This window comes from Tenrec ecaudatus, chromosome 1, assembly GCF_050624435.1.
Source record: "Tenrec ecaudatus isolate mTenEca1 chromosome 1, mTenEca1.hap1, whole genome shotgun sequence".
Classification (NCBI taxonomy): domain Eukaryota; kingdom Metazoa; phylum Chordata; class Mammalia; order Afrosoricida; family Tenrecidae; genus Tenrec; species Tenrec ecaudatus.
The window spans coordinates 232467776-232495365 of NC_134530.1; the positions used below are offsets into that span (position 1 = coordinate 232467776).

Here is a 27590-nt window from a genome sequence, read left to right on the forward strand (position 1 = left end):
CGTCCGTGGAGGCTCCGTGCGGAACCGTGGCTGCGCAGCTGCGGCGTTCCGTCGGCGCAGACCCCGCTAAGGCGGCAGCGGCGGCGGCCGGGGTTATGGGCGCGGGGCTCGTAGACTGTCATTGCCACCTTTCCGCGCCAGACTTTGACCGCGTATGTGAAGGCGGGCCCGGGTGCGGGGAGGTGGGCAGGGCTGGTCTTTTCTAGTTAACTCCACTCTGCACTCAGGACGAAGCCGCCAGTCCTCCCCAGGCCCTTGTGTGACGTGCCCTAAATTAACTGCCATCCTGTCCATTCCGACTCAGAGAGTCTGTGGGACAGAGTACAGTTGCCCCTATGGGTTTCCGAAACTGCACATCCTTACTGGAATAGAAAGCCTCATCTTGCTCCCGCGGAGCTGCTGGTGGTTTCGAACTGCTGACCATGGGGTTAGCAGCCCATGAGTAATTCACTCGGTCACCAGGGGCTCCTTAATTCCCTATTTGACAGCACACATACCAATTTGTCTTTCTGCACCTGAATAGCAGTATACCCCCTATGGCCGCACAGCTTTTGTTTGGCGTGCCTGGTTTCTAGAGATCACCTTTCGGACGGTTTATCCATTCGATTTTTCAGCTCCTAGCTGACACTCCACTTGTCCTGGGCAGCAGACGCCCGAATCGAAACACCAGCCCTTTCATGGCTGCATTGTTCATGCCTCATGCACCAGGTGCAATGGGAGAGAAAAGCAAACAGAAAGAGCAATTACAGACTCTCTTGCTAACTTCGTTGGAAACTAAATAATACAGAAAGAAGATCTGGATCTTATTGTAGAATCAAAACTCTCAAGAAGGGAGGCTTAAGACAAGCCTGGAGGGAGTTTCAAGAGATAGACTATGTCGTTTAGTAAGGCATTTGGATGTCATTAGATGCCTATTGAGAATACTTTAAAGGGTTTTGTTTGGTCTTGCTTTTTACAGGCAACATGAGATTTTGCTTTAAGACACTTGTGCTGCTGTGTACGAGATGGAGACAGGAGAGCAAGAGTGGAAGCTAGACCAGTTTTGCCTTTTGCAGTACACAGGCAAGAAGTTGATTGTGACATGATGGTGGCAGCAGGGGAGTTTGAAAGAAGTAGACTCTAGAGTATGTAAAAAGTTGGGTGTGTCAAAAATAATTGAGTCACAAAATGAATTAAAGCATATAATGCTTATTTGAGCATTTAATCCATATGTTTTCAGGGAGACCTTTCTATCCAGAGAAACAGGAAGGCTCACCTTAATATAATAACACTTTTTAAGAAGAAACGAGGAAATTTAGAATGGAAAATTAGACATTGGTTAACCTTTGGCATGACCTTTACCTTGGGTTTTTTGCACAAGCTAACTTAAAGTTGATGGCATGTCTTATCACTTATGACAAAAAAATAATATGGTCACTGTGCCTCTACTGTATCTTATATTTCTTTTTAAAATCATTTTATTGGAGGCTCATATAACTCTTATCACAATATATACTGTATCTTATATTTTTGGTTTTTTGTTCTTGGATACATTCCACAGCAGTCAGTGACCTTTGTGAATTTCCCGGTCCACTAAGAGGAATCTGACAACTTGGTCCTCAGTTTCTCTTTTTAACAACTTTCTCCCTTTGGGTCATACACTCGGTGCTACTGTAAGAAATGTCAGCTCTTGAGACAGACAGAGTTGTAACTGAGCGCCCTGTAAGTTTGCTTTCATTTTGAGTTGCTTCCCAACTTCTAAATAGTGCTGCGTCCAGCTGGGTGATAGTTCATTCTCATTTCTACATTGTGGATCTCTGTCATATTTCCAGTTTTCCCTTTGGATAAATTGTATAGAGATGGAATATCGCAAGCTATGTAGGAAAAATCTGTCTAATTTGCAGGTGCAGGTCTGTGAACCTGTCAGCCACAGACCAAAGGTTGCCTTTTAAGGCATAGTCATTGCCAACCTGTTACTTCTAGCAGCAGGCGCCGTAGCACAATAGCTTCTAAAGCCGGCAGAGAATAAACGCCATCATTAACAAGTGAAAAATCTTGATGCTATTCAGCAAACAGTTTCCTTTGCCAGGTATTTAACACATGGGAACAGGTTCTGGTTAGAGCAGTGGTTCTGAACCTTCCTCATGCCGTGACCCTTTAATACAGTTCCTCATGTTGTGGTGACCCCCAACCATAAAGTTATTTTCATTGCTACTACATCACTGTCATTTTGTTACTGTTATGAATCTGGGTGGCCCCTGTGAAAGGGTAGTGTTCCAAAGGAAAGGGTAGTGTTCCAAAGGAAGTTTCACCATTATATTGGATCTGGGTTTCATGACAATAAAAATATTTCTACCACAAAAAAGTCCAAACCAATGCTGTTGACTAGTAGCTGTATTTGATTGGTTCCAAGTGAAACACCAACTTTCTCTAGTTAACATTTGCCACATTGTAATAATCCCAATCTGAGGCTTTTGAGATAAAGGCTAGTGCCATTCCTGAAAGGAAATATATCTGCTTAAGTATTTCTAATGTCAGTTGGCATAGCTAAATCCAAGTGGGTTAAGGGCATCGTGATTAAGGATATTCCAGTTTGACAGCTTGTGGGAAAATGAGCACAAGCCTAATAATTAGTGCTGTTAGCTGTTTGAGCAAGGACAAAGACTGTCTATTCTTGATCTCACTCCCTGCCATCAGATCAATTCTGAATCATAGTGACCCTATAGGACAGGGTGTCTCTGGGTTTCTGAGACTGTAACTCTTTACCGAAGCGGAAATCTTTGTCTTTCTCCTGCCTCGGGGTGGCTGGTGTTTTTTAACTGCTGACTGTTCAGTTAGCAACCCAGGGCTCTCTTACAGGTGCTTCCAAGTCAGTAAGATTAAAGAAAAGCATTTGTATATGATTATGACCCACGATGTTGGGTGGAAGCTGTACACATGGTGCAGTCTTCTGCTTATTCTGTGGGTCTTGGATTACATTGTCTACCTGAGGGTCATCTGCTTCTGGGAATTGATCTTATCCCAGTAGTGTTTCACCCCAAGATCCAAGAGAGGTTGCCAGGTTCATGAATGTGATTGGAGCTCTTTTTAGCTGTGAAATACAAAACCATGGGTTGACTGCCTTGTGTGTAGTAAGGAGAATCAAATAGCATCCTTTCCATATGATTCTGAAACTGCCTTGCATTGAAGTGTTTCACGTCACCAAGTTGAAGGTTGTGACATATTGGTATCTTCAGAGGCTTCTTCTACCTGTTTGGTAGACTATGGCATTAACTCTACCATTGTGTCCCTATACTGGCACAGAGTTGCCCATAACATGCTAAGGCATAGGCTGCCTGGTAACTCTCATAAGTAGTCCGATGATGTTTTCCAAATGGTGTAGACAAGAAGGTCAATGGGAGTACTTAAAAATGATGACAGTCTGGCTAGCCTGAGTATTCCACTAGTTAATGTATCTACTTTCTCAGAAGACTGGGGGTTATAAGGTCATTGTCAATGCCAAAAGATAGGGAAATATTTCAAGAAAGAAGGAGTGGGCAAGTGGGTCCCAAATGCTGCTGGAGGGTGAAGTAGGAGAGTGCAGTCACAGGTTCTTTATGCTTTACAGGAGTAGTTTTTGTTCCAGTGGAGTGGGAACACAAGCCAGGTTTCATGAAAATGAAATAGTAAACCAGGATGGATCTGTGTAGAATGTTCTTTTCCTACCATCTCACCCCTCGCTATCATGACCTTTCTGTATGGCACCTCAGTTGCACTGATAAACATAGAGAAGGAACAGGTATTTATTCACCTAAACTAATTGTGATTACCTGTGATTATTTTAGGATCTGGATGATGTGTTGGAGAAAGCCAAGAAAGTAAGTCAAGATCTGTAGTTGCCTGATTGTGTTCATTTGCTTTTACTAAAGGAGATTGACATTTAGAGATACCGGGCTAAGGGTTTTGGGTGGTTTTTTTGGTCTTTTTAAAAATCATGTTATTGGGGGCTCATACACCTCTTATCACAATCCATTCATACATCCATTATGTAAAGCACATTTGTACATTCATTGCTCTCATCATTCTCAAAACATTTGCTCTCCACTTAAGCCCCTGGCATCAGCTCCTCATTTTTCCCCTTCCTCCCTGCTCCCCACTCCCTGATGAACCCTTGATAATTTATAAATTATTATTTTGTCATGTCTTACACTGTCCGACGTCTCACTTCACCCACTTTTCTGTTGTCCGTCCCCCAGGGAGGAGGTTATATGTAGATCCCTGTAATCGGTTCCCCTTTCCACCCCACCCTCCCTTTATCCTCCTGGTATCGCCACGCTCACCACTGGTCCTGAAGGGATCATCCACCCTGGATTCCCTGTGTTTCCAGTTCCTACCTGTACCAGTGTCACCTGGCTAAGGTTTCTTCAGCAGTTCTTCTGATATGCATGGAGTGTTGGCTGTGTGCCAGACGTCACGCGAAGCCCTTGGTGTGCTTTATCACAGTCAGCGTTGCATAGCAACCTTCGGAGGATGTTGTGTTGTATAGTCAGCAATCCCCGTTTTCTCCTTAACAAAACTTAAGCCTCAAAATCAGTAAGTAGTCCAAAGAGACACCACTAGCAAAGTGATGGAGATAATGTAGTTGGGATCTAAACGGGATGCTTTCAGCCACTGTGCATACCAGCAACATGGAATAGACTGGTTCATCTGTCTTAAATTCACCTTCTTCTGGACATCTTGGGTAAATGAAGCATATTATTCAGGGGATCTTAGAGAAAGTATATGCTTTCTGAAGGTTTTCTTTGAGAAAATGTCATGAAATGACTTTTTATTAGTACTTTTTGTTTTCTCATAAAGTGGTAAATCCAAGCGTGGTTGCCAGCACATAGGTCTATACCAGTGGTTCTCAGCCTTCCTAACGCTGCGGCCCTTTAATACAGTTCTTCATGTGGTGGTGACCCTCAACTATACAATTATTTTTGTTGCTACTTCCTAACTGTAATTTTGCTACTGTGATGAATCGGGTGGCCCCTGTGAAAGTGTCGTTTGATCCCCAAGAGGTTGCAACCCACAGGTTGAGAACCACTGGTCTCTACATTTATATAGAAGCAGGAACCTGGCTGTTACACCAGCTTACTGTCTTTAGTTACGTGAGTTATATGGCATCTTCCAAAATGTGGCTTTTTTCTAGAAAATGAATTCTGGAAATGCCTACTTGCAGGGCAATCTGTTTCTCTTTATATGTGGCCTTGGTGGCCCATGTTTGATCCTAGGATGATGTGCTGGACCCCAATGTACACAGGGATTGGTTAGTCCTCTGTGAAAAGAAAGTGCGCAAAACCCCTGCAGAGATTGGTCAGTTACTATGCAGACGGGGCTGTTGCATTCTGAAGCCAATTTTGCCCTCCCTCTAGGCTTAAACTAGAGGGAGCTGTAGCACATCGGGTAAGAACCAGGAAACCAGGGTAGTATACCGCGTGGAGAGTTCCTGGCTCACAGCAAAGCAACAGCATTGAGTTGTTAACCCATGCGGTGAGAGAACTGAATACCTTCAGCAGATGGGCGTATCCTGGCAGAATGAGGTGCCTCCAGGCACTATCAGCAGAACTGAAGAACTTTCACACTTGGCTGTGAGCATGACCCAGAGCAAGGCCTGGCTGCGTACAGGCATGGCCTATGACAAGAAGCTGAGTGCTAGCTTATTTAGAAGTTATTCTAATTAACAAACTGTATCCTATCTCCTGAGTTGTTTCTGTTACTTCCAAGTTGATCCTGGACCTGAATTGTAGCCTGTTACTTCCCTGATAACCATATAATGGGGACTTTGGTCTGTGAGCTCGTGTGGCTGTTACAGTGCGTGATCGAGCCCAGCAGAGGAGTAGATGGCACAGCAGGGAAAGCCGGCGTCAGCATCAGTACAAAAGTTTGAGGATGGAGTTAGGAGGGAGAGTGAAAGAAAACAATTGTGAAAAATATAATTTTTCCACGAACTTGTTGATGCCCCAGGAATGTCTGACCTCCACTTGACAGAAATCAGTTTTTGACTGATGGTAATTCTCCCTGTTGAAGCTAAAGGACTTCAGATGCTACCGCTTTAAGACACTGCCTCTCAGGGTGGTTGTGTAGTTTAAATGAGATAACACATTCACTGAGCTTAGTGCCTAAAACCTACTTAGTACTCGTTATTTTTTTAATCGTTTTATTACGGGCTCATACAACTCTTATCACAATCCATACAAACATCAGTTGTGTAAAGCAAATTTGTACATTCATTGCCCTCATCATTCTCAAAACATTTGCTCTCCACTTAAGCCCCTGGCATCAGCTCCTCGTTTTTCTTGTTAGTATTTAAATTTTTTTTTCTTTTTTACCACATTTGCTTATGCACAAATTTGTCTTCAGTGATCACATCAGGAAGGTGGGCACCCACTGATAAGATTTTTTGTTCTTTGATGTCTGATATCTGCTCCCTTCTTCACCTCATAGTTACACAGGCTAGTATGCTTCTTCCATGTGGGCTTGATGCTTCTGCGCTAGGTGGTTGCCTGTTTATCTGCAAACCTTTTGACCCCAGACGCTATATCTTTTGATAACCAGGCACCATCAGCTTTCTTCACCACATTTGCTTATGCACCCACTTTGTCTTCATCTTGTTAGTATTTTAAATGATGAATAGAACATTTAGTTAAACAAGAACACATATAGTGTTGGAGCAAAATGAGGAGCAAATAGTGCAGTCAGGAGGCAGGACGATGCTCTAGGACTGACTGTGGTGTGATGTCTATACAGCTCTTTTTTAAATACAACTGAACTATGGAAGTGTATGAGATGTGAATTATATCTCAGTGCAACTATTGTAGAAAATAAAAACGAATATGTATAGTCATTCATATAGCCAAACAATATGAGATGTTAAATGTTGGGTCCATTTTTCCCTCCTGGGTGACTTTTCCTCTCCTATTCCTATCGTTTTGAGATTGTAATACCAGAACACCAGGATCCAATGCCAAGCACAGCTACGAGGAGTGAGGTCTTGGGAGTGGTCCAGAAATTAGGCATCTATGCTGAGCTCACAAGGTCCAAGGCACCACGGCTGGATCTTCAAGAAGAACTTGACAGTTGGGGTTGTCATACAGAAGCAGATCGTCCCATTTAAGCGGGGATTTTTCCGGCCAGCCACTTGAGTTGAACCCCGGGACTCTGGAGATATGTGGCATTCATCTGGATTGAGAGTAGTGAATAGGGCGGCCAGCTGAGGCAGCTGGGTTTGGGAAATGACCTTGCGGCAGCCCAGTACTCTATTTCTTAGTACAGTAAGTCCTCAGGTTATGAGTGTCTGATGGAGACAACTCCTACTTGCCTTTTAATATTATGCAAATTCGTCCTCACTCTGAAAGTCATGGAGTCAACCTTTACTTGCAATAAAGTCTATGCAGTCACCTTCACATGCTGCACGTGCACCCTGTACATCTCTTAAAAGGCCGCAAGCTTTCTCTTGAATGAAGTAAGGCTAAGTAAGGATCACATGCATCTGTTCCAACTGACAGATTGAAGGCATTGGGCTGGAAGACACATGCGGGAATGATTTCATTCTGACAACTGCCTGTATATCAATCAATGCAGCATGATGAACAAGGGTAACTAACATGCACAAAAACATGAAAGTGTTATTTAATGATCTCACATATATGTATTATTTGGAACTGAACTATTCTGTTCTCTTTGGTTTCAGGCCAACGTTATGGCCCTCGTGGCAGTTGCTGAGCATTCTGGAGAATTTGAAAAGATTATACGGCTTTCAGAAAGGTGCTACTTCTCGTGACAATTTTTAAAAGTTGCTTTCATGCAGTGTCAAGAGTGTAATATCAAAGATCACCCCCGCCCTTAAAGAGAATGGGAAGGAAAAGAGTCACATGAGCCTATCTTTAAAAAGAGATTCTACTTGTTCTTCAGAGTAATCTTGTGATTTACCAATGTACTGCCTCTGCTTCCTTGCTTCATCCCACATTTTAGGTATAGCGGATTTGTCCTGCCATGCCTGGGGGTTCACCCAGTTCAAGGGCTGCCACCAGAGGACCAAAGAAGTGTCACATTAAAGGTAGCAGTCACATACAAGAACCATGAACCATGATAATGCCTGTGAATTGGCCACCTTTTTTCTAATTTCATCTAAGGAAATTATCCAAAAAGGGGAATCACTCACTTTCACAAAGATGTTTGTTGCAACTTGATTTGCAATCAAGAAAAAGTAGAAAGACACCCTCCTCTCCCCCCACCCCAAAAAAGGAACCAATACCCCAAACCACCAACTTCACTGCCATCGAGTCAATTGTGAGTCATACGGACAGAGTACAAACCCCTATGGGCTTCAGGGACTAAATCTTTACAGGAGCACAAAAATTCATCTTTCTCTAGCAGAGAGAGCTTAAAGAGTCAGAAATAATGGAGTAATAAATTAGCCTATATGTTGTTAAATATAATGCATCTATTGAAATTAACATTGCAAAGTTTATGTGGCCACTTGGGAAATGTGTACAGTATAATAGAGAAGAGCAGGATACAAATGGCTTATTTATTCTGTGTGAGCGACAGCCATGTACAATATGTTCTATAAGGAAAGGAGGACAGAGAAACAAAAGTTAGAGTGGAATTGGTAGTACCTGTGATGAGCTGAGGAATGATCAGTGACTTTTTTTCCTTTCACCTGTTTTGTCATGGTGACATAAGAGGGGGTTACAAGAAGTTCAGGGACAAATTTAACTACCTTTTCCATTTTCCCATAAGCTTTTTGAAGGCCATGTTTTTTGGGGGGCGGGGGGAGTGAGGGGTAATCTAGAAGAACAGATAGTCAAGTCCCCAGGTGTATTGTGAAGGTCCATGTGAGAGATTAGTGTGGACTGGAGTGAGAGCAGGAGGGGGAAAGAGAAGCAGGTGGATTTGCCATATGGTTTTGAATGTAGAACTGATAGGATGGATTATCTTATAAACCCAAACCAAGCTCAATGCCATCGAGTCAGTTCTGAGTTATAGCGACCCTACAGGACAAGTGCCTCTGTTTCTGAGGCTGAAAGCCTCGCCTTTCTCCCACAAAGGGGCTAGCCCGCTCACACTGCTGACCGTGCAGTTAGCAGCTCGATGCATAACTCGCCCCCCCCCCCCACAGGTCTCCTTGGCTCCGTTAACAATATCAATACAAACGGAGATTCCAGAAGTTTGTGGACAAAGGAATTAAAAATAATGATTTTAGCTCCCTCATTATAGGTCTAAATGGACGTCACTGCAGTGAATTTTCATATCTGTAAGGCATCCTGGTGTCGCTGTTGCATAAATCTTGCTGCCATTGAGCAGATGCTGACTCATAGCAACCCTGTGGGTTTCCCAGACTGTAACTGTTTACAGAAGTAGAAAGCCTGGTCTCTCTCCCTCTGAGCTACTGGTGGTTTCAAATTGCTGGACCATGCAGATCACCGTCCAACACGTAGGCACTGCGCCACCAGCAGCAGCTCTACAGGAGAACTATCAGGCTTTCTACTCCCTTAACAGGTGGGGAAACCCACAGGGGGTCGCTGAGTCAGCATGGGCTTGATGGCAATGAGAGAGAAAGAATGCCGTTGTCATCACTGTTATTTATCAGCCCATTGCCACACCATGGTGTTGTTCTCGCTCGCTGAGCATCTCCTTCCGCTGTTGCAGAAGTGCACTGCTAACTTCAGGGTCAGCAGTCCACACCCACCAGCTACGGTCTCCTGCCCCCTGCAGACGGCTCACTACACTCCAGTGTACCACTGTCCTAGGCCCACTTCACTTATTTTTGGTACACACCTGTTTTAAAGATTCTGAAGACTGTTTTCGCTAATGAAAAAGCCATCGTAATTATTTAAGTTCAGAATAAATCTCCCGTCCCCCGTTCCTTCCTTTTCTTCACACTTCCTTCTTGCAGCAGTGTGGTGGGAGCAGCTTGGGCTTTGACGTCAGAGAGACCTGACCTGCTGGCTTCTGTGACTAACCTTGGCCAAGCGTCAGTGTCCTCATTTGTGGCGCCTAAGCAGTGATGTAGAAGTAATCGTCACAGGAGTTGACCTCATAGTGGTCGCAGCAGGAACGGTTGTAGTAGCAGCAGTAGTGGTCGTACCCACAGTCATACGGGCAGGATCTTGAAAACCGCCTTGACGGGACCATTGCCTGTTAGGGGTTTTGAGACGTTATAGGTGAAGTAGGATAAACTCTTGGCTGCTAATCAAAAGGTTAGTGGTTCAAATCCACCAACGACTCCCCAGGAGAAAGCGATGGTAGCCTGTTTCCACAAAGATACACAGCCTTGGGAAACTATGGGACAATTCTGCTGTGTCCTATAGGTCACCATGATCCGGAATCGACACGATGGCATTTGGTTTGGGAATATTCATTTCTGTATGCCATACCTGAATTGCCAGAAACGTTCAGAGCTACTTCCTTAGGAGTTTTAACAGTCTCAGTAAATTTGTTGTACTGGTTTCATAGATAGCACATATTCTAAGAGGCTTGTTGCTTCCTGTGTCTGGTCTTCATCCAGACATGTAATTTCTTTCTCATTAAGACTCTGCAAACAATTACCATCTCCTGGGTGCTGCCTTGCACTTCCCTTGATCCTTTAGCATCCCAGGGACACAGAGTAGTTCGCAGCTTCCTATTGAAAAGCTCTGCCTGGCCCTGTTTAACTTGCTCCACCTTAAACAGCTGCTCTGAACCCAGCAGTCCCTTCTGCTAACAGTGCTAACCCTTCTTCAAGGTCACTAGAATGCAGGCGTAAGGCCTGAGGTTTGCCTCTAAAATCTCCTCCCAAATGCTCACCTAAAAAGGCAGCAGCCACTTCAGGGCCCTTCTTGCTGGTGCTCAGCGATTCCAGGAAGCCTAAAGCAGTCCCCTCAAATTCTAGGAAAGCGCTCCTGTAGGGAAAGGGGTGGAGGGGTGGAGACTTTCTTGAAACCTGAGAGTTTACCTTGGCACGTGTTTACCCAGATTCCCGGGCAGGCTCTCACCATTACCGTGGTTACGGGTAAACACATGTAAATGCCAACAGAGCAGAGAGCTGCTGGCCTCTAGGAGGTGTCCCTTCCCCCCCCCCCCCCCCCATTTGAACAGTACGCTTGCTTGCTTTCAGGATTTGGATGAAGCATTGCCCATTATTGAGAACTACAAGGATCAGCTGTTGGCAGTTGGAGAGGTAAATAGATGCCCGCTTAGTGGATCATGACTTTTCATCCAGACCAAAATGGGACAGATGAAAGCAATCTTTTGGTTCAGTATTGGTGGTTATGCTCACTGATACTCTCACAGGTTTCTTGATGACAAAGAACTGCCTGACTAGCATGGTCAAGCTGACCACGATCAAGCAGTCCGCTCTCACTTTTCATGGCGGTCTCCACAAGCTCCGGGTTAGTGAATGTTGAGCCATTGCCCGAGAGGACTCCCAGTCACTGAATGGGTTACACACTAGACTGCTAACTGCCAGCTCAGCTGTTCAAAGCCACCAGCCGTTCCATGGGAGGAAGATGAGACTTCTCCAGCGATTCTCAACCTGTAGATCAAGACCCCTTTGGGCTCCAACGACCCTTTTACAGGGGTCACCCGATTCATAACAGTAGCCAAGTGACAGTGATGAAATAGCAACAATAATAATTTTATGGCTGGCGGTCACCACCACCCGAGGAGCTGTATTAAAGGGCCGCAGCATGAGGAAGGTTGAGCACCGCTGCTCTCCTCCCTGAACGATTTTCCCTTGTAAACCCAGAAGGGCGGCTCTCCCTGCACTTGTGGGTTCCTGTGAACCAGAAGGGGCCTGGTGGCCATGAGAACCCCCTCTAGGAGAACATGGAATTTGGTGTCCATGGGTCTCAGGTCACAACACTTTTGGTCACAACACTACAGTAATGTGAAGCAAGACAACATTGTGTGTGTGTGGTGGGGCGGGGGAGCTTAAATGAGAGAGAAAGTTAAAGTGCTTAACATATTCAACAAAAGCTTACTTTTTGGTGCCACTGCGGGACATGTGACAGAGCAGTGCACTGGGTGACCTCTCGACCTTGATGTGCCTCAGGAACCTCCAGGGGGAGGTGGGTGGAACATTGAAAACCAGGTGCTTTCCCACATAGCCCTGTGCCTCTGGAGCACTTAGCAGGCATTCTTGAAGATCTGTAGCTCTCTCCTCTGCAGCACCTGCCTTGCCTAACCCTGAGCAAGTTGAGCTTTTTTTATGCCACCTCATTTCTGAAACGTGCACACCAACCCCCACTAGCTCCGAGGGGTTAAGGTTTTTCTCAACTCTGGGTAGTAGTGACCATAACAATGCTGTCGACCAGTTTGTCATCTCATGAGCAGACAGATACCCTATGGACATCCCTTTAGCGCTTTGTGGAGGGTCTCCCGTACCGCCTGGTGAGTTCCCGCTGCCGCAGGGCAGACATGCCATAGACAACAATGTTGCTCCAAGCGTACAGAGTGCACGGTGTTTGCATGGCTGTTCTCTTCGTCAGAAACCAGTATGTGTCCGTTGGGGCAGACAGTGCTCAAAGCTCTCTCCTGGGGCCTCTTTGCAGTGGTTGTGCACACAACCTTGGGCCAGGATGGAGTCTGGAAATTGAAACTGGCTCTGGACAAGGGCGCCTGGGTACTTAAGCATAACAGCCGGGGCATGCACGCAACTCCTGTAGTCTTCGTTCGAATCCCAGGTTACTGACCATTTCAGATCATGACCCCTGGTGGTGTAGTGGGTTACATATTGTACTACTAACCACAAGGTCAACAGTTCAAAATCACCAGCTACTCCTCTGGGGAAAGGTGAGTCTTTCTACTCCCATAAAGAGTTACAGCCTCAGAAGCCCACAGAGGCAGTTCTGCTCCATTCTGTAGCGTCACTGAGTGAGAATCAACTCAATGGCAGTGAGCGGGCTTTGGTGCGTGGGGGTAGTTTGAGTGGCCCTGCGTGTCCTTGCTATCCTTGCCTCTTAAGCCAGAGGGATTCAGTCTTTTGTGATCTGAAGAAGAACGAATGGAGTCGTAGGCTTGAAACGTCGACAATCTATCTGTGATGTTGTGTTGCCTGTCCTGCCCCTGGGAGGGTCTGCTGGGCTCCCCTCCCGGCATTGTTTCTGCGACCTGTGGCTTCTCCAGATTTTGTCTGCTTCCTTGGGTCATTTAGTTTCTACAGCCATTGTTCTCAGCCATGTGCTTTCTCCAGCATCACCAACAAAAAGCACACACAAAAATGCAAGAGCCTATAGCCTGGCATAGACACTTGTTCCCATTCTGAGAGCTGAAGCAAGGAGCTACAGCGTCTCCTTGTTCAGCTTCAGCTGACAGAGTGCACTTAGGCACACACTGTTCTGGGGGGCGCTACAGAAAGAAAGAAAAAAACTCTGCAAGCAGTAATTTGAGGGTTACAAAGAAATCCAGTGCATGTACAAATGTACAGGCAGAGACTTGCATAGGATGAGGATTGAGTGTGCTTTTTTAGACTATAAATGTGTGTTGCTTTTCTGATTAATACAGCATTTGCAGATTTTTGTAAATAATGTAACAGCACATTTTAAATAGACCACCAGTGACTAGCCAGTTGGCACTGAGTAGATTCCCACTCGTCATGACCCCGTGTTACAGAATGAAATCACACTCTGTAGGGGTTTTTAAAGCTGTTGACCTTTTAGAGAAAGATTGCCAGACCTTTCTTCTGAGGCACCTCTGGGTCAGTTTGAGCAGTCAACTTTGTGGCTAGCAGCTGGGTACTTGCCTGAGCGCATCACCAGGGATGCTTTTAAATAGTTTGTAATTAAACTTTTAAAACGTTAGATTTTAAAAGGTGTGATCTGTTTTAATTGCTTGGTAACAAATTCTGTTTCTAATTAAAGATAAAGATACAAATAGCACTTGGATTCAGACTGTAGATGATAAATGCAGAGCAGACAGCCTCATCTCGCTCCTGAAGAGCAGCTGGTGGGTTTCACCCATGAACCTTGGCAGTTAGCAGCCCAGTCAGTGTCTAACCCATAGAACGCTGCGCGCGCGTGCACACACATACACACACACACACACACACACGTTGTAGTTTTTATCTTGAGTAATGTTGAAATCAGTATTAAATGAAATATATTATTAAAGATCATTTTGCCTCCTGTTAAAATGTTTTTAATGCCTGCCTGGCACTGTGGGTAAACATTGAACTGGAGGAGAGTCCCTCTACTCAAAGTACTTCATAGAAAATGTAAAGTTATATGTGAAGAGATCCAAATTACATTGAAATGGCCTTAGAAATAATGGGCTCTCCCAGGTACTTTTTGAAGCCTCTCTCTTGCATAAACAGGGGCTCACGCTCTATTTCTGTTGTCATCACTGATCCATGGCATCTCTTTTGAGTTGTTTTTCTATTTTCTCCTGCTACAGGTCGGATTAGATTTCTCCCCCCGATTTGCCAGCACTGATGAACAGAAGGAACAACAAAGACAAGTTCTAATCAGACAGGTCCAATTAGCCAAAAGACTAAATTTGCCTCTGTAAGTTCATTAATCATCTTTCTGTGTGAATCGCTGTAGAGGGCATTGAATCACGATCAAAGAGCTCCCTCGAATGGAGCTCAGCTTCTCCTGTTCTCGGAACCGCATTTGGAGGGCAAAGCTGCAGTGAGGGAGGTCCGAGCCGGAACTCAGCAGGCCAGCCTTGTGTTCTGGTGTCTGGAGTTTTCCGCCCTTGGCGGTGCACTCGTCCCATGTGCATCTGGCTCCCTGGTAGTGGGAAATATTTGCATTTTCATGTCTGGCAGGTTTCTGCCTTGCACAGGTTCTGACTCCCTTAGGTTTTACTGCAATATTTCCAGACCTAAGTACTCAAAGGAATTTTGTTTCATTTTTTAATAGAAATGTCCACTCACGCTCAGCTGGAAGGCCCACCATCAAGCTCCTACTTGAGCAAGGTATTTGGGTTCCTGAGGAAACGTCAGCTTCACTCTAGCACTTCAGTTCTCATTCTCCTGGTCTGTGGCTGGAGGGAAAGGAATGGGGCCAGGGTGGCGATGGAAATCAACTACGTTCTTTTTGCAAGTCGGGTCCTTGTTGCCAAGATTTCTGGTGTGATTATGATAGTTATCGAGCTAGGGGAGGGTACATGACAAACTAGATCAACTAAATTATGTTCCTTAATTAAACATTTCACAGCTGTAATTTGGTAATCCATTTAGCCAGCTGATTGATTAAATGGGGGATCGGAATATACAAAGCAAAAAAGGTCATGTTTTCTGGTTGATGCTTCAGAAAATTGCATCATGTAGATTGTGGCCCTCTTACATGAAATGCACTTTCCTTTTCCTAAAGCAAAACAATACCGTACTGTCCCTAAAGCAAAAATTAACTTAAAACTCTGTCTTCAATGCTACCCACAAGAAATATATTTTATTTTGAGACTCACTGTTCACACATAAAAACCTGACAGAGGTTTAACAAGCAGTGCATATATGTGTGTGAACATACGTGTGTTTATACATGTATGTGCTCACACACAAATATACACTGATTACAACCCACGGACTTGCTTATGGTCATGTTAGTGATTATACCGCCTCATTGTAAAACCCCCTCACAATAGTGAGATCAGCGCAAATGGCCGCAGTCACGAGAGCAGAGCTTTTCTTGAATCACAGAAGCATGCTTTTTACGCAGGCCAAACAGCCTAGTGGGATACAGGTGGTTTTGTGAAGCCAACTCTACTGAGCCTGTGAGTCACTTAACTCTCCTGTTTCTTCTTCCACGAGCATTTCTATTAGGAAAGTCTATTTGACTACTTCAAAATCTCCTTTTAGGGCCAATATTTTGAACAGCTCACAAGTTCTGGAAGAGTTTGATAGTACAGGATGTTTAAATAATTGTCTAAACATTTGTGTCTCCATTTTCTTTAATCATTTTCTAAAGATTAAGAATCTACTGCATACAGTTTTCTTCTCCTGTTTGGGCAGTCTACATTTATAAAGATCCTCTTCTTTCTAATGGCCCAAATATTCTTAAAATCACTGGTCTTTGTTGTTCAGTTTGATTAATACAAAAATCTCGGTTAGCAGAATAAGATGAGACCCTCTGATTTCACTCTCATTTCTGGGAGGTGCTGACAAAGTGCTGCTACATGCATTTGACGGTCGGCCAGCTGTAGCCATGGATGGCGTCAGAGCTGGGTACTTCTTCTCAATTCCTCCTTCGATCGTAAGAAGTGGACAGGTAAGTTCTTCCATTTAAACTCATGTGACATTTGTGACATTGCTTTAGAATATACACATGCATTATATATGTATGATAGTACTCTTGTTACGTTACAGAAGTAAATCTTAGGTGCCCACTACACAGGTAGAAAATGGATCAAAGACCCAAGTGTAAAAGTCAAAGCCATAAGCTCTTAGAAGACTTTGGTGTAAATTCTTGTGACCGTGTAGTAGTTTCTTAGATTTGACACCCAAAGCACAGGCGTCTCCCAATCCCAAAATAGGTGAGTAGGACATTACAAAAATTAAAACCCTTTATGCTCCAACAAATACCACCAAGGGAGCAAAAAGATAATGCACAGAACAGGAGAAATGTGGGCAGATAGGATGTAGCTCACTGCCATCTCATTCACTGCCATTGAGCCGAGGCTGCCTCATAGAGCCCCTGTAGGTCAAGGCAGAACTGTCCCTGTGAGTTTCAGAGACTAACTCCGTACACTCAGAGTGGGAAGCTCGTCTATGTCCCGATTAGTGGCAGGTGGTTTCAAACTGCTGGCCTGTGTTTTTCAGCGTAACGCTTACCCATTATATCACCAGGGTTCCTTAATGTGTATAAGAAGAAGCAAATATTCAGAATAGATAACTCTTACAGTTCAACATTAAAAAACCAGTAGACCTAGAGGAAAGGTGTATGTTTCTTCAGTGCTACACTGCACCCTGACTGGCTCGTCACCTCCCCATGACCCTTCTGTAAGGGGATGTCCAGTTGCCTACAGGTGGGCTTTGGGTCTCACTCCACACTCCCCCTCATTCACAATGATAAGATTTTTTGTTCTGGGGCTTTGATGCCTGATAACCTAATCCTATTGACACCTTGTGATCAAGCTGGTGTGCTTCTTCCATGTGGGCTTTGTTGCTTCTCAGCTAGATGGCTGTTTGCTTATCTTCAAGCCTTTAAGACCCCAGATGCTGTATCTTTTGATAGCTGGGCACCATCAGCTTTCTTCATCACATTTGCTTATGCACCCACTTTGTCTTGAGCGATTGTGTCGGGAAGGTAAGCATCATGGACTGCCAAGTTAATAGAACAAAGTGATCTTACGTTGAAGGATTATTTGAGTAGAGGCCCAATGCCTATCTGCTACCATAATACTAAGCTTATAAAGGGAAAAGGATTTGAGTAGATATTTCTTCCAAGAAAATAGACAAATGATCAATAAGCATGAGCTTATAGTCATTGGGAAAATACAATTCAAAATCTAAGGAGATACCATTTTGCACCCACTAGGATAACTATAATCAAAAGTGTTGAGGATGCAGACAAATGGCTCATGGCCATGTAACATGGTGTAGTCACGTGGAGAGCAGTCTGCCAGGCAGCGAGCGCCTCAAGTACTGTAAAGTCCTATTGCAGAATAATAGAGAATGGAGTCGAGTCCCCAGTGCTCCGCTTTCTGTCTTCTTTTTCTTCCATACTTGTGCACTTTGCTTAGCAGGACCATTTGACTGTGGGGCGGGGATGGACCCCACAGTTGTGTGTTTAAATAGTTCATTCATTTTGATGGCTGAGTAATATTGATTATATGTTTGTTTATGTGTTTAGCAGTTGATGGATATTTGAGCTCTTCCCAGTTTGGAGCATATGAATAAAGCTCCTGTAAATGGTGTCATACAGGTCATTGGGCACATGCTTTCATTTCTCTTGGATTAGTGCCTGTAAAAGACATTATGGGGTCATACAGTAAATGCGTGTTCACCAGTAGAAGAAACTGTCAACTGTTTTCCAAAGTGACGATTTATCCCAGCAATGTGTGTGAATTCCAGTTTCACCCTGTCTTTGGACTTGACTCTTTCTCTTTTTGTTCAGCTATTCTAATGCATACATAGTTATCATTCATTGTGGTGTTTGATTTGTACTTCATCGGTGTCTAACTCTCTTAAACATAATTTTATATGTTTGTTTATCATCTGTACATCCATCCCACCTCTTAGTTGAATTCTCATTCAAATACTTCCCTTCTTTTTTATTGGGCTGTTTTCTTATTAGAGAATTGGCAGAGTTCTTCAAATATTCTGAATAGCAGTCCTTTTTCTGCTTTGTGCTTTGCAAATATTTCCTCCACGTCTTCTGTTTGATTTGCTTGTTAACAGTAATTTTCAAAGAACATAAATTTTCATTTGATTTGAATTTATCCTTTTTTTATGGGGGGGTGTTTTGGTGTCCTAGCCAGGCAATCTGCCTAACCCACAGTCACAGCAGTGGTCTCCTTGTCACTAGAGAAGTTTCACAGGTGGTTTTTGGTTTTGGTTTTAGCTCTGCGATCCTATTTGATGATGTAAGCTCTGAGTCAGGATCCTTTTTAGTTTTCGTTGGTAAATGTTTTGTTGATAAAAACAGTGCCCAACAACTGTGTGTCAAAAACTTTTCTTCCTCCTTTGATTTACTTCGGCACTTAAAAAAATTAATTAATTGTATATGGAGAGGAGGGGGCTATTTTGAATGTTTTTATTGTCGTCTACTGATTTGCTTATCTATCCTTATACCAATATCACAATGTCATGATTGCTATAGATTTATAGTAAGTTTTTTTGTTTGTTTTGTTTTGTTTGTTTTCTCTTTTTAAAATCATTTTATTAGGGGCTCATACAATTCTTATCACAATCCATACATACATCAGTTGTGTAAAGCAAATGTGTACATTCATTGCCCTCATCATTCTCAAAACATTTTCTCTCTACTTAAGCCTGCCATCAGCTCATTTTTCCCCTCCCTCCCCACTACCTCCCTCCCCACAACCCCTCCCTCATGAACCCTTGATAATTTATAAATTATTATTTTATCATATCTTGCTCTGTCTGACAACTCCCTTCACCCACTTTTCTGTTGTCCTTCCTCCAGGGAGGAGGTTATATGTAGGTCCTTGAAATCGGTTCCCCCTTTCCAACCCACCCTCCCTCCACCCTCCCAGTATCGCCACTCACACCACTGGTCCTGAAGGGATCATCCACCCTGGATTCCCTGTGTTTCCAGTTCCTATCTGTACCGGTGTACATCCTCTGGTCTAGCCAGATTTGTAAGGTAGAATTGGAATCATGATAGTGAAATAGGAGGAAGCATTTAGGAACTAGAGGAAAGTTGTATGTTTCATCGTTGCTACATCACACCTTGACTGGCTTGTCTCCTTCCCAAGACCCTTCTGTAAGGCGATGTTAGTGGCCTACAAATGGGTCTTGGGTCTCCACTCCGCACTCCTCCCTGTCATTCACTATCATATGTTTTTTTGTTCTGATGATGCTTGATACCTGATCTCTTCGACACCTCAGGATCACACAGGCTGGTGTGTTTCTTCCATGTGGGCTTTGTTGCTTCTGAGCTAGATGGCCGCTTGTTTACCTTCAAACATTTAAGACACTATATCTTTTGATAGTTGGGCACCATCAGCTTTCTTCACCACATTTGCTTATTCATTGCTTTGTCTTCAGCAGCTGTATCAGGAAGGTGAGCATCATAGAATGCCAATTTAATAGAAGAAAGTATTCATGCTTTGTTCACTGGTGCAGAGTACTTGAGTGGAGGCCCAATATCAACCTGTTACCTTAATACTAAACCTATAAATATATGCACATAGAGCTATTTCCCCATCCACAAATATAAATATATTTGCATATGTACATGCCTTTATTTAGACCTCTATAAATGCCCTTTGCCTCCTAGCTCTTTCATCTATTTCCTTTAACTTTCCTCTTGTCCCACTATCATGCTCAGTCTTCATTTGGGTTTCAGTAATTCCTTTTGGTTATATTACCGTTGATCAAGCCCTACCAGGCCTCCTACACGCTCCTCACCACTGATTTGGGTCACTTGTTGTTCCCTTGTCCCTGGGTTTTGTTAACACCACTACCTTACTCCATACTTCCCCCTCTCCTATGTCCCCCTGGAACTGTCGGTCGGTCCCATTATTGTCCCCTCCAGATTGTTCATCCAGCCTATCTTATTTAGACAGACCTGCGGAGATAATAATATGCACAAAAACAAGACAGAGCAAAACCAAGCAACAATATACAACAAAACAGCAACAACAAAACCAATGACAAAAAAATCCAAACAAAGCACAACAAGAAAGAAAAGCTTGTAGTTAGTTCAAGGATCATTTATTGGCTTTTAGAAGTGTTTCCAGTCCAGTCTGTTGGGGCACCACGCCCTGGCCCCAAAGTCCACCTTCAGCATTCCCTGGGGACCTTGCGGCTCAGTTCCCTTGGTGTTCTGTTGCACCCTCTAAGTCTTTTGCCTCAGTGTGGCGGGATCAGATCGGGTGCAATTCCCACACTGTGTCTCCGATGGTGTCCTCTAAAGGGCTATGGGTCAGTGAGGGGCGTCGTGTCTCATAGTGGGGCCCGCCATGTGGTCCTCTCTGTGGGCTGGCTGCTCTAATCGGGAACATTGTCCTCAAGGCCTGGTGGGCCAGGATGTGCTCCACTCTCTGCTCCTCCCCCTTTATCTGCTCCCATGTGCTCCAATCAGATAAGTCCCTCTCCTGGAGCTGTAGATTCAATGCAGTCCTTTGAAACAAATTCTTCTGGGTGGAGGAGAATTTATAGTAAGTTTTAAAATCAGAGAGCATGAGTCCCCCAACTTAGTTCTTCATTTTCATAGTTAATTTGGCTATTCTAGATCCATTATTTTACCACATAACGGCTAGAATCAGCTTGATGATTTTTAAAACTAAAGTGGTTCTTTGAGATTTGATTGAGAGTACTTTGAATCTCTATAGCAATTTGGGTAGAATTTGTACACGTAGTTTATTTCTCCATTTATTTAGATTTTATTTGGTTTCCTATCAATTTTTAATAATTTTTAGCACACAAATCTTATATATACATGGCTAATTGTATCCCTTAGTATGATATTGATGGAGTTATTGTAAATGATGCTGCTTTTTAATTTTTTTAAGATCACTTTATTGAGAGCTCTTACAGCTCTTATAACAATCCATACATCAATTGAATCAAGCATATTTGTACATATGTTGCCATCATTATATTCTAAACATTTACATTCTATTTGAGCTCTTGGTATTGGCTCTTCTTTTTGCCCTCCCTCCCCACCTCCCACTCTGGTGACCCCTTGATAAATTATAAATTATTATTATTTTCATATCTTACACCAATTGCTGTCTCCCTTCCCCTGTAGTTTCTTTGTTTTTTCCCCCCTGAAGTTTCTTCTCCCCTCCTCTCGCCACCTTCCCCCTACCCTCCTGGTATCACTACTCCCATTTCTGTTCCTGAGGAGTTTATCTGACTGGATTCCATGTGTCCTGAGTTCTTATCTGGACCTGTGTACATGCTCCGATCTAGCCTGCAGTGAAATGTGTGATTGGGGTCATGATAGTAGGGGGTGAGGAAGCCTCAAGGAGTCAGAGGAATATTTTGTGTTTCATCGGTGCTATACTTCACCCCAGTTGATTCATCCCTTCCTTGCAACCCTTCCGTGAGGGACGTCCCATTGTCTACAGATGGGTCTGGGATCTCTGCTCTGAAACAACAACCCCCCCCCCCCGCTTTCTCTACAATGTTTGTTTGAGGTCTTCTGATGCCTGTTACCTGATCCCGTCCACACCTCATGATTGTACAGGGTAGTGTGCTTCTTCCATGTGGGCTTTGAGCTAGATGCTTCTGAGCTAGATGGCCGCTTGTTTACCTTCAAGCCTTTAAGACCCCAGATGCTATATCTTTTGATAGCCGGGCACCACCGTCTTTCTTCACCCGATTTGTTTGTGCACCCATTTTATCTTCAGCAATCATACCGGCTGGGTGAACATCAAAGAATGTCAGGTTGTTAGAACCGAGTGTTTTTATGTTGAGGGAGGGCTTGAGCAGAGGCCCAAAGTCCGTCCATTTCCTCATTGTATTGTCATATAAATTTATGTACCTATGCCAATACCTCTGCTTTTATGAACCAATATGTTTACATAAGTGCACACCTATATTTGTACCTCTATCCGTAGCTTTGCTTCCTAGATCTTTCCTGTTTCCTTTTACCTTACTCTTTCCCACCATCATACTTGCGCTTCTCCTGCCTCTTAGTAATTCCTCTCAGCTAGATTGCTGTTGCTCCGACACCCCCAGGATCTCTATGCCCTCCTCGTTGTTGATTTTAATTTCCTAGTTGTTCCCTGCTGCTTTTTACACTTTAACAACCAATTACTCATTGCCATCATACTGGAGTACAATTGATATTTGAAGATTGAATTTACTATCAAGTGACTTTGCTAAACTTGTTTATTCTGGTAGGATTGTAGGGATATTTTTTACATAGATTATCATGTCATCTGTAAATAAAAGCACATGTACTTTTGTGCTCTTTCTTTACAAAAGTACTTTTCTTGTTCGACTGTGCAATCACCAGTTTAGTGTTGTTTTTTATTTTCTATGATAGCTTTTTCTGATGTCGATTTCAATGATTTCAGCTCTTTATCATTTCATAATTAAAATACTTTATTATCCTTCGTCCTTCTCTGTTCCCTTTAAATTTGATTTGATGTTATGATTTTATCTTTAGTTCTCAAATTTTAAAATTACTAGCTATCTTTGTTTCCTCCAAGAAGCAGAAACTGGTGAAACAGTTGCCTTTAACGTCTCTGTGCTTAGAAACAGATTCACCTGCACTAGGACCAGAAAAACAGGTAAGTGATTTCTCAATGTCTACATTAGTTAGATCGTATCTTTCACCTGACCTGTCGTTTGACTGTGTTTCTCATTAGAGTGTAAATACAGTGGGATTCTACCAAAAATTACTGGTATGCTCCAGAGAATGCACATGGACCATGTTCTTATTTCTGTAGTAATGACAGCCGGACTCAGATAGTCAAAAGCACAGTGTGAGTCAGGAAGACCAGGAGTTAAATTCCATCGTTGTTGTTACCTTTAAGCTGTATGATCAGGCTAGTTGCTTAACCTCTCCGGAACGGATTTTTCATTTTGAAAATGTGGGCAAAATAATAAATACTCTAAAGGATTCAGGATGGCGGCCTAACTTTGGATGTCACTGAGCAGGTTGGACCTGTTCTAAGCTCTCCAGGAAAACAATCACTATCCCATCCATAGGGTGTCTAGACAGTAGTCTGATTGCTCTGGATGGCTGGTCTCTTCAGAAAGGGAGCTTGACAATCCTATTTACCATTAGTTGCAAGCAATGTCCTAGGACTGACATATACGGGGGAGACAAGCTGGGGAACAGTCTTTTTATATCCCACATGGGAGGCAGAGGGTGTATTAGAGAATATTGAATTTCCTCTGTGGTGATGAAAATTGCATCAAGTGGATCGACAGCAGCTCCCCAAAGGATTAAGTGGGAACCTTTGTGGGCAGGGGGGTGCTGTTAAGGGGAGAGGTACAGCTCAGAGCAAGAGGTGAGACTGCATGGCAGCCTGAAGAGCATCATCGGGGCCACCAAACAGCACATGTAGAAATGGTTGAGTTGGTGTATGTGTTGCCATGTACAGTCTCAACAAAAATACCTTTAAATTATATTTTTTTAAAAGAAAAAAGGAAAGAGAACGCACTGCTAGGTATACTATGATGTGCCCCAATCCAGCGCCTAATCCCTTTCATCGCTCGGACACACAGGGGAGGGGTTTTGATGCAAGCTCTACTAGCCTGTGAGGTGCAGAGGTCAAGGACAAGAGACGTAGGCTTTAGAATCGCTCACTTCAGCAAAAGCCACAGCTCAGTTACGCCTCAGGAGGCCGGATTCCAAAGGGTGGGCGGGTTGCAGGCCGTCTCCTGTTCTAGGCGCTCGGAACTAAATGGCTAAAACCCTGGGTTCTTTCCAGGGACAGCACAGACTTATAACCAAAGTTCCTGCCACCGCGTTTAAACTAAAATTCTCCCTCAACTCCCCCTCCAAGAAACCAAATTCACTGCCGTAGAGTCAAGAGCAAGCCCGTCGGGGTTCCGGGACTGTAACTGTTTTACAAGAGTTGAAAGCCCAGTCTTTCTCCAGAGGCGCTGCTGGTGGTCTCCAACTGCCGACCATGCGGATTGCAGCCCAATGTGTAACCACGGTGCTACCAAGGAACCTCAACCTCCTGTAGCCCCATTGAAAAAACTCCCCTGCCTAGCCCCCATTTAAAAAGCAAAACAAAACACCATCATTTTTTTGTGTTGTCATTTGCAGTCAGGTTGCTTTCAACTCATGGTAACGCCACACTGCACAGGGTCGAACTACCTGTAGGTTTTTCTGGGCCATAATCTTAATGGAAGCAGGTCACCAGGCCTGTCCTCTGCAGGACCGCAGGGTGAGTGTGAACCGCCAGCCTTTCGGTTTGCAGTCGAGCACAAACCCTTTGTGACCCTGGCCTAAGAAAAAGTCATTTATTCAATAAATATCTTACATGCATCTGCAAAAATGGCCTGCAGGAGGAGCTTTATCTGACCTCTTCTGGCTTCCCTATTGCCACGAGGCAGAGGTCAGATGTGCCTCTACCTTCCATCTTCTTTACCTAATCTCACATCAACTGTTCCTGCCACAAATGGCCACACTGGACTGATAGACAGTACTCCTAATTAAGGGGGTTAATTAGGGAAATTAGCAGCTTACCACAGGATCAGTAGACAGTGAAGGTACCATCATTCGTCTGCATCAGTCCTTTCCTCAGGCAGCAGCCAACTCTTTCTGGTCCTCAGCCCCTCAGTCATGCCGTGATCCATTGCCTCTGTGTCCCTGGTCCAGGAAACCCACCCCCTGCTCTGCCTAGCTCTCACCATCTGGGCACCACTCCTCTACTCAGCCTCTGGTCTTGCCCAAGAGTTGGCTCTGTCCCATGGTTCTGAGCAGCAGCCTTCAGTGCCTCTGGTCTTTGCCTCCACCGCTTCAGAGAGCTCAAACGTGCTCCGTGTCAATGGTCCCGGGCTTGCTCTCTGTGTCCAAGATGGCTCTTATACACAGAGGAATGGCTTTGATGGAGGTATAGTTTTGCCTGTCAGCAGACCATACCCCCAAGAAAGAAAAGGGTAGTGACTTGTTTCACATCCTCTACTAAATTGGAGACTTAATTCTGTCCATTAGCTAGCAGAGAACTCCCTCCACAATGGGACTCTTGCCCAGGCATGGAGGCCAGAACGATAGTACAGCAAGCACATAGAGGGGCTCTGGTTACATCGCAGAGCCATGGTGGAGTCGGTGTCCGTTTTGTTCTCTTCCAGGTGCGGAATGAGCCTCAGAACGTAGCCATCGCAGCAGAATACGTTGCCCGGGTGAAAGGGATCCCCGTGGAAGAAGTCATAGAAGTGACAACGCAGAATGCATTTAAACTTTTCCCCAAGCTTCAGCAGCTGTTCCGGAAATAGCTTCAAACCCATCCGATACAAATCCAAGAGAACGGATCTAAGAATCAAGTGGGAAAAAATATATAGAGATGGGGTGGGGGGAGGGGCAGAGAGAATTAGGATTTCAGAGAAATACTTCGCCATGGCTTGCATCCTGGAGCTCTGCGTGGTTTGACTTCTAGTGTTGAATTGCTTTACTGAAAATGGAGTGCCTAGCAGGGGCTGAGGAAGCACTGCTGATTCTAATCTTGTCCCGTTAGAGAACCACCTCAAGAGCAGAAACTCCTTCAAGGGAAGGCGACTTCACAGGTAACATACGCACTACTCTGTAGAGGAAGCATCCTTCACGACCTGCTTTACTTGCCATAGGCTTTCCTCACGGAGCTCTGATGGCATAGTGAGTCGTGCTGCTAACTGCACCATCAGTGGTTTGACTCCACCAGCCACCCTTAGGGATCAAGAGAAGACTGTTCCCCTTACCCCTAAAGATTTACAGTCTTGGAAACCCCAGAGAGTAGCTCTACCCTGTCTTATCTGAATCACTGTCACCAAGTCAATGCTGACTCACAGTGACCCTGTCGGACAGGGTAGAATGCCCCTGTGAGTTTCCGAGACTGGAACTCTTCACAGGAAAGCCCCTTCTTTCTCCCAAGGACAGCTTGGTGGTTTCAAGCTGCTGATCTTTCAGTTAGCAGCCCAGTGTGCAATCACTAATTGGGCTCCTACCCTGCCTCTGTAAGTCAGAATTAGCCTGATGGCAGTTGGTGGTTGGTTTATGGTTTATGTAGTAAGAGGAGAATGTCAAGGTTTATAAAACGGAACTATTAGTACTTTTATTTTCCTTTTACGAGAAAAATAGACCAAGTTTTTATGTCAATCCTATATTTTTATTCATGAAGGCAATGATTTGTACAATCGCTATTAAATACCAAATCAAAAGTCTAATTAATAAACTGACTTAAAGTCTCAGTCTCAATTTTGTTACATTCATATTTACATACTATGAAACATGACTTTATTCAAAGTGTATCTGAATATGTCATTGGATGCAGTAAGTAGTATTTATACGTTTAAGAGGTGTGTGTGTAGTTAACCAGGTATTATGCACTACACCAAAACCTTGGCAACATGAATTTCATTAAATTATCTAAACAAAAAAATGTTGGAGAAAGTACCTGGGGGTCGAAGAAAATTTCTAAAAAACATAGAGGTTTTATATAGTAGTTCTTCAAAAATGAATTCATTGATAGGGGAATTGAAACTAATGCCAGGAAGTGTGGTGAAGAAATCAGATGGTGCCTGGCTATCAGAAAGATAGCATGTGGGGTCTTAAAAAAAAAAAAAGCAGCCATGTAAGTGAAGCATCTAAGTCCACAGGAAGAAGCACACCAGCTTGTGATCCAAGAATTATAAATAAGAAAATCCATGTCCAGAGGAGGGAACAGTACTGGATTTTGAATTCTGAATGCCCAGTTTGCGGGAGGTTCTGAATGGCAACAGCCGAGTCCATGTGCGGGTCCCGATGTGGCTAAGCCTCCGGTGTGTCCCCTCTGACCATAGTCCGTGGATGTGAATAACCTTGCTATCAACATCATTGTAAATTTCATCACGTTATCATTACAGTAAAATGTAACATTATCCTTTTGACCCATTTTAAACTTATTCTAGTAGTAAATATTTTCTGCTTTCATTTTGATTGTGGTTTTTCTCTTTTATTTTGTCATTGTCTTGCGGGGTTGTGTGTGTTTCTTGGTTTTGTTTTGTATGTTTTTCTGTGTGCAAAATCCAGGGTAGGTAACTCTATAGCGATAGTAACTGGGTTAGTAATTACTTAGGGACATGGCAGAGGACATTGGGGAGCTGACAGCAATTACTACAAGAAAGAAGAAAATGTTCTAAAGTCGATGTGGCGATGATTGTACAACTCTTCTTAATATGACTGAACTATTGAATTGTCTGATAGGAATTATGTGTATTTTAGAACAAATACTAATGCTCAGGCATGTGCTGACTTAATGGAAGACACTGCTGACAAGACCCATGACACTACCGCTAGTGCCCTTAGCTGGTGAAGCCACGTGGAGACCCTGCC

The 27590-nt window shown here is 43.8% G+C and overlaps 1 protein-coding gene across 4 annotated transcripts; it reads left to right on the plus strand.

The window, feature by feature from the left end:
- Positions 1 to 27194, plus strand: TATDN3 (TatD DNase domain containing 3). 4 transcript variants are annotated; one of them, XM_075530145.1, is made up of 10 exons: positions 1 to 152; positions 3804 to 3836; positions 7691 to 7764; positions 7972 to 8056; positions 11099 to 11161; positions 14374 to 14483; positions 14844 to 14899; positions 16078 to 16190; positions 22777 to 22854; positions 25376 to 27194. In XM_075530145.1, exons 1-10 carry the CDS (start codon positions 96 to 98, stop codon positions 25517 to 25519), a joined length of 813 nt encoding a protein of 270 aa, XP_075386260.1. In that variant the 5' UTR covers positions 1 to 95; the 3' UTR covers positions 25520 to 27194. The 4 variants fall into 4 exon arrangements, with proteins under 4 accessions (XP_075386260.1, XP_075386273.1, XP_075386255.1 ...); XM_075530140.1 differs by having other exon boundaries at positions 3 to 152; positions 22774 to 22854; XM_075530158.1 differs by lacking the exon at positions 11099 to 11161 and having other exon boundaries at positions 22774 to 22854.
- The last annotated feature ends 396 nt before the right edge of the window (positions 27195 to 27590 follow it).